The following is a 17,711-nucleotide window of genomic DNA, read 5'->3' as shown; positions in this document are numbered from 1 at the left end:
GTGTGTGTGTGTGTGTGTGTGTGTGTGTGGGGGGGGGGGGGGTATGTTATGGGGAGAGCAGTAACAGGGAGGCGTAATTGTGACAATTGTGCTGACCATCGTGTTCCTCACCTCTCCCGTGCTTCATATTTTCCATTACTAAAAAACAACAACCCTTAAACCCCCATCCCGGCTCTGTATGACACACACACCTGAGTTGTTATTCCATCAACCACTTTGAATGCTGCTACCGGGAGACCTGCCGTGTAATGGTACTGCTGTTGCTAAGCGTGGTCGTAATTACGTGAGGGGGATGGAACCGGGAGACTTGTGCGATTACAGCGGTAATGGAGGTGGAGGAGTGTGAACCACAGTTCTAAACACCTGCTTGGTAGAGCAGAACTCCCTGTAGCCGAGCTCAGGTTCACTGCGTCAGCAAGACCAAGCAATAAAGACTAACAGCATGAATAAAGCCATATGTTCTACTGATTTAGTGTTATGATTTTTTCTTTCTTCATAGGCCTATACTTTTATCCAAAGCCACATGCATAGCATACGTAGCCAACATTCCCATTTTTAGGGTAATAGGTGACACTGACAGTAGTTCTGGGAAACTTTGTCCCACCTGCTGGGTTTATACTTTTTGTTAGGATATGCTCATTGGTTCATGCTTGGCAATACTGAGCTGTTAAGGCCCCATAAACCTAAATCCGATACACTCCTCCACTCAGCAACTGATTTCTATGAACACTAGTAGACACAAAGGGTCCCTGTGGGGCAAGACTAGATATCATCTGACATGATCATATGGAAATTTGCCATCAGCTGTCAAAGTCTCTGTACTGGGTTTTGAGTTTCAGCATGTTTATGTTACGTCTGATTTATTAGAAATAACACCTACTGTAATACAGCAGTAGCTTTGAAAAGAAAATGGAATATAGGCCAAGGCGTATGACAGTATTGAGTGGGCCCCAGATGGCATCATTCTCGAAAGCATGATCCAACAAAAGACAGCTGTAGGCTGAGTTATATGCAAAAATATTTAGGCTATTCAGTGGAAATGTGAAATGTTCATGTCTAAAAAAAGGTTGTCGGGCGAGCTGCATAAAATCCAGTCTCCCTGCTCACAGCATTTTAACAGTAAGAAACTCCTGGCTCCAATCCCTATTTACATTCCACAATAGGAATGTCTGCCTTGGTTTTTCCACTGTTTGTGTGGAAGTGTTTAGGAAGATGAACAGAACAGGAGGGTTTACTAGTTATGAGGACATTGATAACTCCATTTGTCTTACATTAGGCAACTGATTCATCAAAACCTTCCTCATTACTCCTAAGCTTGCAATTCCATATCCCCAGAGAATTCTAGAGAATTGATTAGCTTACTTTGGGAGTGTTAATGTCCTATGTACAGTATATCTGCTTCATGATCAGTTTAACTGCTTTTACTGTAGTGAACTAACAAGTTCACTGACGCATTAAGAGAGTCCAAATATAAATGTGAAATCATCTCTCGCTCTCTCTCTCTCTCTTCCAGGTATAGCGGTGTCGGTGCGGGGGCTTTACTTTGTGGTGACCCTGTTTCTGGGTAGTTTCCTTGGCAGCATCTTAATGCTAGTCCCTGTGCTTCCTCTCATGCTGATGTCACCCGCCTGGTACCGCTGGATCACAAACTCTATCGTGGCCACCTGGCTCACCCTGCATGTGGTTCATATATTTACACCAATCTGTTCCTGTCTCTGTCTGTGTTCCTTACCTCTGCATCTTCTTACTTATGTCTGTCTTTTTTATCACCTTTGTTTGACCACTGTGGTTTAACTGTTTTGCCTTTTTGGTTTTGACCTCCTAACCTAACCACATCTTTGATGTGTTCCCTAGACCTTTCTTAATCTCTTGCCCTGATGTTTTTTGACCTCTCACTGACCTTGTTTTGTACTATTCTTGGCCTTTTTGTTTTTGTCTAGAGATGATGAGGTTTATACGGGGTGCTCTTCTGAATAAGAATGCAAATACAGTGGAATACAGTAGGACCAAATTTAATGACAGTCTTTCTGTTCCTTCCTTCCTTCCTTCCTTCCTTCCTTCCTTCCTTCCTTCCTTCCTTCCTTCCTTCCTTCCTTCCTTCCTTCCTTCCTTCCTCCCTCCCTCTGTGCAGGCCTTGCTGGAGCTGGTGTTTGGGGTAATGGTGGTGATCACGGGTGATGGCTTCATCCCAGGGGAGCGCAGTGTGATCATCATGAACCACCGGACCCACCTGGAGTGGATGTTCCTGTGGTGCTGCCTGCTGAGGTATAGCTACCTGCGCCTGGAGAAGATCTACCTCAAGGTGGGTATAGGCAACATACGCACACACACACATAAACATGTGCGCACACACACACCTCAGCATGGGTTACACAGTGCTTCATCTTCATCAAGGACCACAGCCACAGGAGGAGGACCACAGCCACATGGAGAACATGCTGGAATACTTCTGTGACATCAGAGAGCCCCTGCAGCTCCTCCTCTTCCCTGAGGGCACTGACCTGACCGGTAACAGCTTTCAGTGACATCAGCCAACCAGCCAACCAGGGCAATGATTGTTGGATAGGACATGAGCACCCTGCATCAACTGTTTCCAGCTCTCATCCCCAAGCCTGTTAACATCGGTTTTATACTGTAACTCCCTGAGGATGTATGTGTGGTCTATGTGTATCTCTGTGTATGTGCATACAATGTTCTTAAAATCAGTTTGACTGACAGACCCAGGGCCAGATATATGACACATTAGAAGTAATAGTTTTAGTAATACATCCTACATTCCCTCCTACTCTGCCGGATGGCTGGTGGTGGGATTTGGATCAGTGTGCCCCCCTGACTATTTCTGTGACCCTTTCTGGATCAAAAATGTCTTAGCATTGTCCCTCAGAGGATAACTAGGGATCCACAGGTGTAGAGCTCCACCTAGGCTAGTGTCATATCTTTTAATTAAATCAACTTGATAAAAAATGATATTTTATTAATATTTAGGAAGAACATGGTATAAAACCAATGTTCTCTCACTCTTACAGTAGTGTGTTAAACCCTATCCAAGAATTGAATGTAAAATTTCATCTTGTGACAGTCAATTATTATAGATGTCGACAATATTATTGAGGCTATTTCACATTCTCTGTTGTCCTCTCCCTCCTGTAGACTACACTAGAGCAAGAAGTGCTGCATCACCGCCCCACCGGATTCACCGTGGACTCTCTCCGCAACGGTCAGGTGTTCACTTTTTCGATATATACTGTTATTCTTTACCCATTTTGCACGACATGCACTAAAGTTTAACCAAGGGTGTTTTAGTGACTTTGTATTGTAGTCCTCATTAGTTAGCATTTGTTATGACGAGTGTTAGCCTATGTCATTCAAATGATTCAAGTGTGAAGGGAAAATAGATTTTTATCTCAACGAGATGAACCTGGTTAAATAAAGGTTAAATAAAAAAAATAACAAGCCACATAAAACAGTGTTACCTGTTTTTCTTTAGAAATCTCAGACTAGTGCTTCATCAACACTGTGACACATTACAGCGCTCCCAGGCATCTCATATTGCCTTGTTAGATAATCCTGGCAGCCCTCCAGCAGTCTTAAGTACTGCCGCTTGTGGCGCTTAGCTGGCCGGTGTTCTGAACCGCGGTGATGTCATCGGACTTGTTCCCTCACTTCTTTAGTTACATTGACTCAAGTGTATGGGTCTTCCACATCAGCGTCTGCACAAACCCCACGGTTAAAATAAAGATGCACGACGTTGGTCATACAGGTTGTGTAACCACCCCTCCCTTCCTTTACAGGAAACAACCTAGATGCCATCCATGACATCACCGTGGCCTACCCCAAAAACATCCCCCAGACAGAGCGCCACCTGATCCTGGGGGAGTTCCCCCGGGAGATCCACTTCCATGTGCGTTGCTGCGAGGCCTCCATCCTCCCCTTCCGACCTGCAGGACTATACCTGTACATTGACGATCTGTAAATAGCATACCCTCACCCCCATATTATTACTTACCCTCTTGCTCTTTTGCACCCCAGTATCTCTACTTGCACATCATCATCTGCACATCCATCACTCCAGTGTTAATGCTAAATTGTAATTATTTCGCCTCTATGGCCTATTTATTGCCTACCTCCCTACTCTTCCACATTTGCACACACTGTACATAGATGTTTTTCTATTGTGTTATTGACTGTACGTTTGTTTATGTGTAACTCTGTGTTGTTTGATTTTGTTGCACTGCTTTGCTTTATCTTGGCCAGGTCACAGTTGTAAATGAGAATTTGTTCTCAACTGGCCTACCTGGTTAAATAAAGGTGAAATAAAATTTAAAAAATAAAAGGACCCAGGAGCACTGGGCTTAAAAGGGAGGTCCGCCTGAGTGACCTCTACGCCGCTGAGCCCCTGGGCTTTCCACAGGGAGTGTGCCGCGTGCCCCCCTGTAAGACAGAGCTCCACATGGCTCTGATCAAAACAGCCTCTCTGTTCTACTGGAGCTCCTTCATAACCTTACTTCGCAGACCTCTGGCTCTGGGTCTTATATGATTTTATTTCATATCATTCTTGAACCAGAGTGTCATAATAATAGCCAGAATACTATTTCTTAGTTCAGTTATAGCTATGTGTTTTAAATGGATTTTATTATTGTTTTGTATGTTGTCCCTTGGTTATGTATTTATTTATTTTAAGTGATGGAACAGAGCCATAGTATACAGCACTCATACATTAGATGTGTGTATACTGTGATCATTTTTGCCATTATTGTTCTGTGTTTAGCCAATGTATATTATCCATTAGTCAAGCCAAATTAATCACTGGTTCTGCAAGCAATCATTAGCCAACAAAAAGTGATTACCGGTAGAACTGAATGCTTTCAGTCGAAGTGATGAGTCAATCGTGCACTTAAAGTGTTTGGCGGCAGGGAATCTGAACACTGTGTAACACATTAAGGCTACTGTCAATCCATTTACATTGAGCCTTTATAGACGAGCTAAGCTGTTTTCAGTGATTACCTCTCGATAAACCTGTAAACCTGATCCTTTTTGTATACATGCTGGAAGTAGCTTTTGCACCAGGAAATTCAAAGGCAAAAATCAGCCATGTGATGTAAAAAGGAATCAAACGGAATGTAGTAGTCTGCCAAAACTGGGCAGGGCAGTTCCACCGCGCATCGCTGCTAAGGTACTTGTGAACTGCAGCAACACTTTCATGCACTCTTTATTGGAATGGGCGACGGTTCAGGAATTGAGATCTGAGACTGAGCAACTGCAAAGCAGCTTAGAAAGAGAGGGTGGAGGGTGGAAGAATGTAATTTAGACAACACCCACAACGTCCAAGGGGGACACAGAGGACCAGACTTGGAGTGGAAAACTGGCCTTGAAGTCGCCCTAATCCAAAAAAGCCTCATGCCCACCTCTTTCTCTCCCCAGCAAACTTGCATCGATGCTCTCAGCGCGCTAAACTCAATTAGCGAACGACAGCTGAGAAAGCTCAACCGATTATGAAAATAAAACAAAGAAATGAAAACGATACCATGGGCAGTTGTCTGCCCTGACCGTAGAGAGCTTTTTATGTCTCTATTTTGGTTTGGTCAGGGTGTGATTTGGGTGGGCATTCTATGTTCCTTTTTCTATGATTTGTATTTCTTTGTGTTTGGCCGGGTGTGGTTCTCAATCAGAGGCAGCTGTCTATCGTTTTCTCTGATTGAGAACCATACTTAGGTAGCCATACTTAGGTAGTTGTCCATGTATGTGCCTGTGAGCACTACTTTGGCTGCACGTTTTCGGTTTGATGTTTATTGTTTTGTTGGCGACATCATATAATAAAGAATTATGTACGCTCACCACGCTGCACCTTGGTCTACTGTTTCCACCTTAGATGATCGTGACAGCAGTGCTATGTCCACGAGTAACCTAGCCACTGCTCTCAATGCCACATCCAACCTTGCCATAGTGTTCTGACAATCCAGAACCATTTTTATGAAGGACACTGTTTGATCTACCGACCACCTCAATGCTGCAGGTCAAATTATAATTTTTGTAAGAAAAAAAATGTGTCCTATGTACAAAGTCATAGATGGTTATCGATGTGTTTTTGTTTCTTGAAATATGAGGCCCTGTTGTTCAGGTGTATGGGCTGGTTCCAGTCACTGTGGTTAGACTGCGTTAACAATTCTCTCATCAGGATGTCAATGGCTTACCAAATTACTACTCATCTCTCTATTACTAGAATTTCTGAAACAACTGGATTTTACACATGTCACCCATCTCTCTCCGTCTCTCTCATCTGTTCTCTTTGTTTTCCTTTCTCTATCTTTCTTGGTTTCTCAAAATTCTCTATTTCTCTGTTGGGTTTTCTCTGTGTTTTGTTATTGTCCATAATATAATCAACTGCTGATGCTGGACTCCTTTGCAATCACTGTCCTCAGATAAATCTTTACTGGCCAATGTTGTCAGTTATCACGCTGTTCAATAAATGTAACATTTCATCCCATGCAGATGCCCTGCTCTGTGTGTCTTGTTTGAAAATGTGCAATGCAAAATTCATTCTTCACTGATTGGCGTTCAGGAAGCTGACCCAACATTATATCTGCTCACTACCATTAGAATATTGTAGTTGTGGTCTCTTGGAGCAGTCCTAGTAAACATTGTAGTGAATGAATCAATAAGACCGTGCACACTCATGTTACAGCCATAGTGAGCTCACACCATAGACCATATATATAAACCCACTCACCACACCAGTCTGCTGCGGCACTGACAGACAGAGGGCAAGAGATTTGAAGGTGAAGCAGTGTTGCCGTGACAACAGATGTTGACTCATCCGTTCCCTAGCAACGTGATGCAGAATGATGTCAATGGAAGCATGCTATTTTTTCCTCTACTGCTAACGGTATGATGCCAGTTGTGTATGTGTCAGTGTGTGTGTCAGTGTGTGTGCAGTGTGTGGGTGTTGGGTCTATGAGCTGTGTCTGCAAGCATGAGTCTCTGCTCTGATTTTAAATCCCAGTAATGCTGGAGGTAGAGAGGGAGGGAGTGATGCTGACATCCTTGGGAATAAATGAGGGCGAATGCAGGCCAGGTTGATACAGGACTTTTAGAAATAGCCACTCCAGGGACTATGAATCACAGGGCAATTATGCATATGGCTCTAATTATTACCGTAACTGTTTCTTTCATCATCCTTGTGCTGTGGCCGAAATGAAGTCCACACCCACTATGATAGATATTACAGTGGGTGGAAGGATGATGATACAGATTCCATCATTCTGTTGGCTGGTTGCAATGACACATCACGAGACATGTTCCTATTCCTTCTCATCCCTGGAGGAACATGAAACCAGGAGCTCTTTTTAGCATAGCTTTCTTAATCCACAGATTAAAGGGGAAACCTAGTTTGTTTCTAGTAATCTCTCTTCCTTCAGTCTTCTTCTACTTCTTTTGTGGACTTAATATGGCGGATGGCAACAAACTTTAAGGTGCATTACCGCTACCAACTGGACTGGAGTGTGGACCTCAGTTCATCTTTCAATCACCCACGTGGTATATGCTTCTAAAAACCAATGAGGAGATGGGAGAGGTGGGACTTGCTGCACTTCATGCGTCAAAAATTTACCCAAGTTCTATTTTAGCCCCTGGCTACACAGACGTGCACAAGTGATTTGGATGAAATTATTGAATAACATGTATGTGTAAATGTATTTTGCAACGCTTGCACACACAATTCGGGCGATGTTGTCAGCATGTCAGAGGGGAAAAGGATAACCAATACAATACATACAGTATTGGGGACAAGAAACTTGTTTGTTCATCTGATTGTTTCGTCTACCTTGAGTATTGGTGGAGCTGGTTATGTCTGGCACTCAACATGTTGCTATTTTAATCCACCCTCCTTTAACACCCTGACCCTCATCCTCTTTAGTTCAATCACCTGAGATGCCTCACAAGTACACTACTGTGCACAAACCCAGCTAGTTCTAACAAAATGGATCACACAGGGTAACCCATTCTGTTCCGCCAAACCTGTGCAGTTAATCAGGATTTGTTAGAGCTTGCCTGGTAAGTGATTGGTAGCACTCTTGCTTGAGTGATTGCAGACCCCTGCTGATTCTACCATCCATAACACATAAACACACTCAGACTAACACCCACAGACAAAGATGGCTTCCAACAGGATCAACTCTAAAAATAACCCCCGTGTTCAGCTCTGTAATATGTATGGGTGGATTAGGAATGCTTTGTCACTGCCTGTAATAAGCCAATTTCACACACCACCAAACCTCTTTATAGTGGTGATATTTGTGGCCTGTGTTGAGTCACAGAACAAATGATTGTGGTTGCTTGGTCTGTGTTCAGACAGCTGTACCTGTTTGACTCCTTATCTGGGTTGACTTGGTTCCCATTCTCACTTATTCCACTACTCTTTGTACCCACCTTGACGTTCTCCACTATCAGTTTGATGTGAGTTAGTAGTTTTATATTCATTTTTTATGTGTGTTAATTCTCCACTTTCCCCTAATGGAGAGCATCTTCCTTATATTTTCAATTGTGTTGTATGTGTAAAAATTATTCAAATTGTATGATTCCTTTTTGAATCTTTACATTCTTTAGCAGTGATGTAACAAAGTTTGAGACAGGTGAAAGTGGTGAGGTGGTTCCTGTGTAGACTATGCACTAACGCAGTGTGATTAACCCTCCAACTTTGCTGTTATTCTTGGGCTTAGATTCAATCAGATCAAGTGTTAACCAATGATAGCTGACACCTGCTTAGCTGGTGTACCTGTGTTAGAGCTGTCAAATAAGAGCAGCTACTCGTGTGGTCATTGTCACAAAGCCACACCCATCCCACTAGCATTACAGATTCAGAACGTGAAATGTAGGCTATATAGAAGTAATGACATTCAAATTGAAAATCATTCTACGAAATAAAAGGATCTAATAGATTACAACACATTCCAGTGTTCGAACCTGTAACAAGGCTGCATGGGATTATTACTAATGGGACTCAGCGTATCCAATGACAATGTCTGCAATATGTATACCGCCAAAGCCACTTGCTGATTTGACAACCACAACGCAGTTACACCTCCAAACATCACTTTAATAAAAACAATCAAACTGCTATGCAGTTGTTGGTTATTGCAGGTTAAGGCAGAACTGATTGAATCTATCCCTCAGTCTATAAAAAAACGATTAAAAAGACATTGGCCGTGTTAGAGCATCAAAACACTGATGTATCTTGGGTAGATTGTGACTGACTCACTGATCTCCAAATACTATTGAGGTTATTTATGATGCAAGGCGATTTGTAGATCACTCAGTCTCGACCCAGCTGCAATGTCAAACGCTTCCACTGTCTGAAGCAGGGGTTCACAAACTTTTTCACTTGGGGCCCCCCTTCCAGCATTGGGGAACCTCCTGCGCGCCCCCTGCGCCACATCTATTTCTATGGGCACAAGCACTGTTCATGACACAAAATGTCACCCCTCTTGTTTTGCAGAGAGAATTGTGCAGGTTTAAAGCTTATTTCCTGCAATTCTACACATATTGTCATGGGGTGCAAAGAACATTTTGCAGTTTAACTAAAGCAAACTAAATACATTTTGCCATGTCTAATGTGTATTCATGTGATATTTGAGTGACAAAAAAATTACAACAATATCTCTGGGTTAAAAAAACTAAATAAAAAAACCTTGACATGAGCTGACATGAGCTAGTTGATCTAAACATTTCTGACAGGTTATAAATAGCTCTCTAAGGTATGCAATGACTAGAGGAACTGATGATGCACTACCCAATTTCGAAATTGCACGTTGTGCATTCTACTATTAGTTTGGAAACCACTTGTCTATAGGATAACCATAGTTACATCACAGCACCATTGTATTTTTAGTATGTAATCATTATTCTGGTGCCATCTAGTGATCTAAAGCTCAAACTGTACCAAACAACATTTGGAAACATTACTTTTAGCAAGAATACACACTTTATTCAGAAATCATCACTACAGAGAAAAAATTGCCCAAGCAGGCTAACTGGAAAAAGAGACAATCTTACTCTTTTTTATACCTCATATCAAGAAAAACATCAGACCTTGTTTTTAAAAATACATAAAGAAAACCAATAATAAAAGCAATATTTTTTTATACTCATTCTGTAATTTCTTGGTTAATTTTTTAAAATTATTTGTATTGTATTTATGTGACATTCTACTGTACTGTTGGAGCTAGTAACATAAGAATTTTGCTGCACCTGCTATAACACCTGCAAATCTTTGTTCGCGACTAATAAACTTTGTTTTGAAAAGCAAACCAATTAAAACAATGACTCCACTGAGAATAAAAATACAATAATGATACTAACCATTAATACAATTACAATAATGTCTGATGATCATGTGTTATTTCTATCTATTGTACATTAACCTGGGCAGGGATTGGAAACAAAGAACAGCATGACAGAGAACACAGATCCCTTCATTCCAACTGGCTGGGAATTGTCAGAGATTGGGAGGAACAGCAACAGTTCATATGAAGGCCAGCCCAGCAGGCCACCAGTCTTTGGGCATGATACTACCCTGCTCAGCTCCTCACTTACTAAGAGGCAATAGGCTGCTCGCACTCCTCACACACAGGAGGGACTTGTGGGGATGTGCATGACAAGCAGGTCCTCACAATGCATGCACAGGCACAGCAGCCAGATATAGGATAAGGATACACAGTACACACAGCACTGGGAGGGAGTTATTGTGACTGCAGCTGTAACGTTGACAAAATATCCAGAGTCAGTGAATATATCTACTAATCATGCATGTGAGCATGTCAAGTGTGTAAATATGAGTCTGTGTGCCTTGCAGTGTGTGTAGTTGCCTTCAAAATCCTGTGTGTGCACGTGTGCATGGAGTCCATAGCTATGTGAAAGCAGGCCCGTTGATGTCTCTAGGTGACAGAAGGTGGTCTTTGAAAGAGATCCAGCCAATCAGGAGAGGTCAAAAAGTCCTAGCTAGGTCAAAGCTGTGGGTGGAGCCAAGACTATTGACCAGTGTCTGGAATAATGAGCTTGGGGCTATGGAGGGTTAGGGCAGGGGCGTGGGGATGAGCGAGTATTTTGAGCATCAGCTCAGGAATTGTCAGAGGGAACATGTTCTTCGAAGCCCTCGCTCTCCCTGACGAGTGCTCTCTCCAGGATGACGCGGCCCTCCTTGTAACGCTGGCTGTCCTCGGTGGCAAACTCATAGATCCAGCCCAGCTTGCTGTTACAGTTCTTACAGCTGACATCTCGCACCATGTGTCTGCCCGTCAGCATCACGCGGTCCTGCACCTCGCTGTACTGCAGGTTCACCACCTTACAGATAATGAATAATAATGCAGAGGTTATTACACAATCATAACATGGTAATAAACATGTACGTGTTTGCTAGGTGTTACTTCTGTCTTTTGTGGAAGTGGGTTTTCTAGGTGTCAAGTGTAGTGTAACTTGCTGTGTAAATAATGTGAGTACACTTGTGTGTACATAGCTAAGTATAGTGATAGTGAGCCTGGAATAAAATATATTAGTTTGAGTGTTTATGCATAAAAGGAGTTTTCACATTTGACTATTTCACTCAAGGGATAAAAGTACTCATGTGAAAACATGTCTTTGGCAGTAGCAGGCTGGTGTCATGGTGTTACAGTGGATGTGTCGCTTGCCTTGTTGAAGAGGAAGGCTCGGCCGGTTGCTCCGGTGAAGCGGGTGGAGATGAGTTCTGAGCGGTTGGTCAAGATAGTGTCACAGTTGGCGCAGGAGAAGAGGCGTGTGCCCCCGATGTGGTCCAGGAAGATCCGCCCCATGGTTCAGTACACACTCACCTGCAGGACCAAACGGAAGGTTAAACGAAAGATAAGACAGAGATATCATTTAAATTACATCTCTATACTCTGTTCAAAAAACTGTTCAATGAAGAACACAAATCCCTGACAACTGTCATAATAAAAGTCCCTAACGATAATAGAGTCCCTAACGATAATATATTCCCTAACGACGCTGTGTCTCTCTTTCATGGCCGTTTTGTCAAACTCAGTAACGCCATATTTAGCAAACGACGTCGATGGCATCAAGAGAAGGTTGGAAAAATATGACGTGTTGTTGCCTAAATACAACCCAGTCTTACCGTTTAAAGACTTTTCGACTAGTTGGGCTTTAGCTATTTGTAGCTAAGCCGTCCTTTTCCACGTTAATTATTTTATTCCCCAAAGTCTGTTGGGTTCGTTGTCGCTTTGTTGTTCTCTCCCAGCTGTTCCTGCGGATTCTGTATCAACATCCGGTACGTTGACGTGACGTAGAACGTTGCACTGGCACTTAGACCGAACAGCATTCCAGCTATGAACACAGTATTCTGCTCTCTAGTGGGTAGGGTTAGTAAGATTTTTCAACCAAATCGTTTGAGAAGGAGGTAGCTACAGCTCAATATGGCGACCGGAATATGGGCGAGTGGGTGTGTTGAAAGGAAAGTAGCAAGCGTGTAGAAGGAAGTGGTTGTGTCCAAAGGAAAGTAGTAGGCGTGTGTAAAGGAGGGGGTGTGTCGAAGCGCTCTCCTATAGGTTAGAACAGTTCTCAACTGGTTCAGAGTGGGAAAGGAAGAGGCCCAACTCGCTAAAAATACAAATACAAATAAATTAATAATAATACGGCCCAACTCCGTGGAAAATATGGCTCCCTCCAGCAAGTGGCATTTTTGTGTTGTTTCACCAAGGAATAAGTTTTAGTATTGAGGTCAATGAGAGTGTGTCGAATTTGGGCAACCGAAATGGCTATTTTGCTACATGAGGTTTATATGATGGAATATACGTTTCGTAATGCTTACATTATTTCGAGTGTACTGATATAGGACACGTGACATCCCAGCAGCTTTGATTAAAAAAAACACTATATCGGAGTTGTCTCGAGATGGCTATGCATATTCATGTCATGAGGCTAGTAGCATAGCATCTATCTCCATTGAATACAGGTGGTTGACATCAACAACTCTCATAGAATATTCAAAAATGAATTACAATAATGATTTGTATCCACCAATCCAAAGAAAGGATAGGCGGGAGCTAGCCTCTACAGGATCGGTGAGTCCCCTGCGGGACGGTTGAGCTAACGTAGGTTAATGCAATTAGCATGAGGTTCTAAGTAACAAGAACATTTCCCCAGGACATAGACATATCTGATATTGGCAAAAAGCTTAAATTCTTGTTAATCTAACTACACTGTCCAATTTACAGTAGATTTTACAGTGAAAGAATACCAATACCTTTCATTTCAAATTTCTACAAACTTCAAAGTGTTTCCTTTCAAATGGTATCAAGAATATGCATATCCTTGCTTCAGGTCCTGATCTACAGGCAGTTAGATTTGGGTATGTCATTTTAGGCGAAAATTAAAAAAAAGGGTCGGATCCTTATTAAGAGGCTAGACATCACACTGTGCCACTTTTTGGACTACTCCCATAAGAGTCATGTATCTTGTCAGTATATCCATAATCGTGGACTGGTTTTACCTAAGGACTTTTAAATTGAACCAGGTTCTCTCAGTCGTAACCCAACATTGGCATTGTGAAAAATGAAGGCCAAAATATAATCTGGAAAACTGTTTTAAATGCTATATTGATAGTAAATGTATCAATTATTTGCAAAGGGAACAACATTCCCAACTCTCATTGTCAATAATACAATTTTGCCCATATTCTTGATGAAGAATGTTAGTAACTCAATGGTTTAAGAGCCCAAAATCAACCAAAATAGCACTGCTAATAGCTCTATAATGAAAATACTATGATTGAAGAAAATATATACTATCACTTCTATACACTTTCTTCCTGGTTTAAGTCGTTTCAGTTCAGACTGGAGTATATTTTCGTTGTAATAAAATAAAATAAAAATGACAAAAACATTTACTCAGACAATCGCGACCCATTCCAAACCTCCCGTGACCCAAATCTGGTTTGCGACCCACCAATTGAGAATCGCGGGGTTAAACTGTTTTCATTTAACTACCGTACAACGAGAGTTAGGTTTTCTGTTTTGAAGCCAGAGGACGAGTCTATGTCATATTTCACTCTTAGTTTTACACAAATAATTGTACATTTTTTGTTATAAAATTGACAATTGTTTCTTTTTTTAAATAAAAGTACTGGTGATGGGTGTACTTTTGCTTCATACGTTGTATGCGTGTGCTTACTGTGAACTGTAAAACCCTATGCTTCATGGAGTCGTGGCTGATCAAGGACATGGTTAACATAAATCTAGCTGCTATTTTTATGCATCGGCAAGACAGAATGGCAGCGTCTCACAAACTCAAGGGCGGGGGTATGTGTCTCTTTGTTAAGAACAGCTGGTGCACGATCTCAAATATCAAGGAAGTCTCCAGGTTCTGCTCACCTGAGTTAGAATAACACATGAGAAGCTGTAGACCATACTATTTACCAAGAGAGTTTTCATCTATGTCTTTCGTAGGTGTCTATTTACCACTGCAAACCGATGCTGGCACTAAGACCACACTCAACTAGCTTTATAGGGCCATAAGCCAACAAGAAAATGCTCATCCAGAGACAGTGCTCCTAGTGGCCGGTGGTTTTAATGCAGGAAGCTGAAATCTGTTTTGCCTCATTTCTACCAGCATGTCACCTGTGCAACTACATCACCTTGACTCCACACACAGAGACGCATACAAAGCTCTCCCTCGCCCTCCATTTCGCAAGTTTGACCATAACTCTATTGTCCTGATTTCTACTTACAAGCAAAAACTCAAACAGGAAGTACCAGTGACGCTCAATTCAGAAGTGGACCAATGAAACGAATGCTAGGCTACATGAATGTTTTGTTAGCACAGACTGGAATATGTTTCGGGATTCATCCGATGGTATTGAGGAGTTTACCACATCAGTCACCGGCTTCATTAATAAGTGCATCGACAACGTCTTCCCCACAGTGTCCGTAGGTAGATCTCCCAACCAGAGGCCATGGATTACAAGCAACATCCGCACTGAGCTAAAGGCTAAAGCTGCCACTTTCAAGGAACGGAACACTAAACTGGATGCTTATAAGAAATCCCGCTATGCCCTCTGATGTACCAACAAAGAGGCAAAGTGTCAAAACAGGACTTAGATCAAATCCTACTACACTGGTTCTGATGCTCGTCGGATGAGGCAGGGCTTGCAAACTATCACAGATTACAAAGAGAAACCTAGCCACGAGCTACCCAGTGACGCAAGCTTACCAGATGAGCTAAATGCCTTCTATGCTCACTTTGAGGCAAGCAACTCTGAACCATGCATGAGAGCACCAGCTGTTACGTACGACTGCATGATCACGCTCTCCGGAGCGGATGTGAGTAAGACTTTTAAATAGGCTCAAATTCACAAGGCCACAGGGCCAGATGAATTACCTGGATGCGTACTCAGAGCATGTGCTTTCCAGCTGGCAAGTGTCTTCACTGATATTTTCAACCTCTCCCTGACCCAGTCTGTAATACCTACATGTTTCAAGCAGACCACCATAGTCTCTGTGCCTAAGAACAAGTTAACCTGTCTAAATGACTATCGCCCCTTAGCACTCACATTTGAAAGGCTGGTCATGGCTCACATCAGTACCATCATCCCAGACATGCTGGACCCACTCCAATTCGCATACCACCATAGATGACAATCTCTTTTGCACTCCACACTGCCATTTCCCACTTGGACAAAAGGAACACCTACTTGAGAATGCAGTTCATTGACTACATCTCAGCGTTCAACACCATAGTGCCATCCAAGCTCATCACTAAGCTAAGGTCCCTGGGACTGAACACTTCCCTCCGCAACTGGATCCTGGACTTCCTGACAGGCCAACCACAGGTGGTGAAGGTAGGCTACAACACATCCGCCATGCTGACCATCAACACGGGGGCCCCTCAGGAGTGGGTGCTTAATCACCTCCTGTACTCTCTGCAAGGCCGTACACGATTCCAACACCATCATTAAGTTTGATGACAACACGACGGTGGTAGGCCTGATCACAGACAACGATGAGACAGCCCATATGGATGAGGTCAGAGACCTGGCAGTGTGGTGCCAGGATAACAACCTCTCCCTCAACATCAGTAAGGCAAACGAGCTGATCGTGGGCCGAGCACTCCCCCATTCACGTCGACGGGGCTGTAGTGCAGAGGATTGAGAGCTTCAAGCTCCTTGGTGTCCCCATCATTAAGGATCTATCATGGTCCAAACACACAAACACAGTTGTGAAGAGGGCACGACAACGCCACTTCCCCCTCAGGAAGCTGAAAAGATATGGCATGGGCCATCAGATCCGCAAAAAGCATCTTGATTGGCTGCATCACCGCTTATGGTACTGCTTGGCATCCGACCGCAAGGCGCTACAGAGTGTAGTGCATACATTATGGCCCAGTACAACACTGGCTCCCTGCCATCCAGGACCTCTATACTGGGCGGTGTCAGAGGAAGGCCCAAGAAATTGTCAAAGACTCCATCCACCCAAGCCACAGACTGACTGTTCTCTCGGCTACCGCACAGCAAGTGGTGCCAATGCACCAAGTCTGGAACCAACAGTACCCTGAACAGATTCTACCCCCAAGCCGTAAGACTTCTAAACAAGACTGCTAAATAGCTAATGAAATGGCTACCTTTGCATTAACTCTCTTGCAATGACTCTATGCACACACACTGGACTCTACCCACACACCCACACCGACACCCCAACACACACATACTGTACACACAATACATATGCCCACACACACAACATGCACACACATGCATACTGATGCCACGACCTCACACACACACATACTTTCACACTCACCACATAGGCTGCTGCTTGTCACTTTACCCATACCTACAGTGCATTCGGAAAGTATTCAAACCCCCAGACTTTTTGCAAAATTTGTTATGTTACAGCCTTATTCTAAAATTGATAAAATCATTTGTTTTTTTCTCATCATTCTGCACACAATACCTCATAATGACAAAGCAAAAACAGGTTTTTAAAATGTATTGCAATTGTATATAAATGTTTTTAACTGAAATATCACATTTACATAAGTATTCAAACTCTTTACTCAGAACTTTGTTGAAGCACCTTTGGCAGCGATTACAGCCTCAAGTCTTCTTGGGTATGATGCTATAAGCTTGGCCCACCTGTATTTGGAGAGTTTCTCCCATTCTTCTCTGCAGATCCTCTCAAGCTCTGTCAGGTTGAATGTGGAGCGTCACTGCACAGCTATTTTCAGGTCTCTCCAGAGATATTCGATCGGGTTCAAGTCCGGGCTCTGGCTGGGCCACTCAAGGACATTCAGAGATTTGTCCCGAAGCCACTCTTGGGTTTTCTTGACTGTGTGCTTAGGGTCGTTGTCCTGTTGGAAGGTGAACCTTCACCCCAGGTTGAGGCCCTGAGCGCTCTGGAGCAGGTTTTCATCAAAGATCTCTCTTTACTTTGCTCCGTTCATCTTTCCCTTGATCCTGACTAGTCTCCCAGTCCCTGCGGGACTGCTGCTGCCACCACCATGCTTCAACGTAGGGATGGTGCCAGGCATCCTCCAGACGTGACGCTTGGCATTCAGGCCAAAGAGTTCAATCTTGGTGTCCTCAGACCAGAGAATAGTGTTTCTCATCATCTGAGAGACTTTAGGTGCCTTTTGGCAAACTCCAAGCGGGCTGTCATGTGCCTTTTACTGAAGAGTGGCTTTCATCTGGCCAC

The 17,711-nt window shown here is 43.0% G+C and overlaps 1 protein-coding gene and 1 pseudogene across 1 annotated transcript; one reads left to right on the top strand and one right to left on the bottom strand.

The window, feature by feature from the left end:
• Nucleotides 1-326: 326 nt before the first annotated feature.
• LOC111962987 (lysocardiolipin acyltransferase 1-like) lies at nt 327-4,537 on the top strand (annotated as a pseudogene).
• A 5,992-nt stretch (nt 4,538-10,529) lies between these two features.
• Nucleotides 10,530-12,372, bottom strand: LOC111963400 (protein yippee-like 5). The gene is made up of 3 exons (XM_023986817.2): nt 12,140-12,372; nt 11,679-11,837; nt 10,530-11,334 (listed from the first exon to the last, which is right to left on the bottom strand). Exons 2-3 carry the CDS (start codon nt 11,817-11,819, stop codon nt 11,110-11,112), a joined length of 366 nt encoding a protein of 121 aa, XP_023842585.1. The 5' UTR covers nt 11,820-11,837; nt 12,140-12,372; the 3' UTR covers nt 10,530-11,109.
• Nucleotides 12,373-17,711: the final 5,339 nt, after the last annotated feature.

This window comes from Salvelinus sp. IW2-2015, linkage group LG4q.2, assembly GCF_002910315.2.
Source record: "Salvelinus sp. IW2-2015 linkage group LG4q.2, ASM291031v2, whole genome shotgun sequence".
NCBI lineage: Eukaryota > Metazoa > Chordata > Actinopteri > Salmoniformes > Salmonidae > Salvelinus > Salvelinus sp. IW2-2015.
The sequence above is the reverse complement of the archived record's forward strand: the minus strand, read 5'-3'. Positions and strand labels throughout refer to the sequence as shown.

What these genes read in the sequence shown, in the direction of transcription:
- LOC111963400 (XM_023986817.2), bottom strand. Translation starts at nt 11,819, where the DNA reads ATGGGGCGGATCTTCCTGGACCACATCGGGGGCACACGCCTCTTCTCC. An exon ending in GAGCCTTCCTCTTCAACAAG is followed by an intron (nt 11,335 to 11,678) that starts GCAAGCGACACA and finishes ATTATCTGTAAG; the next exon opens with GTGGTGAACCTGCAGTACAG.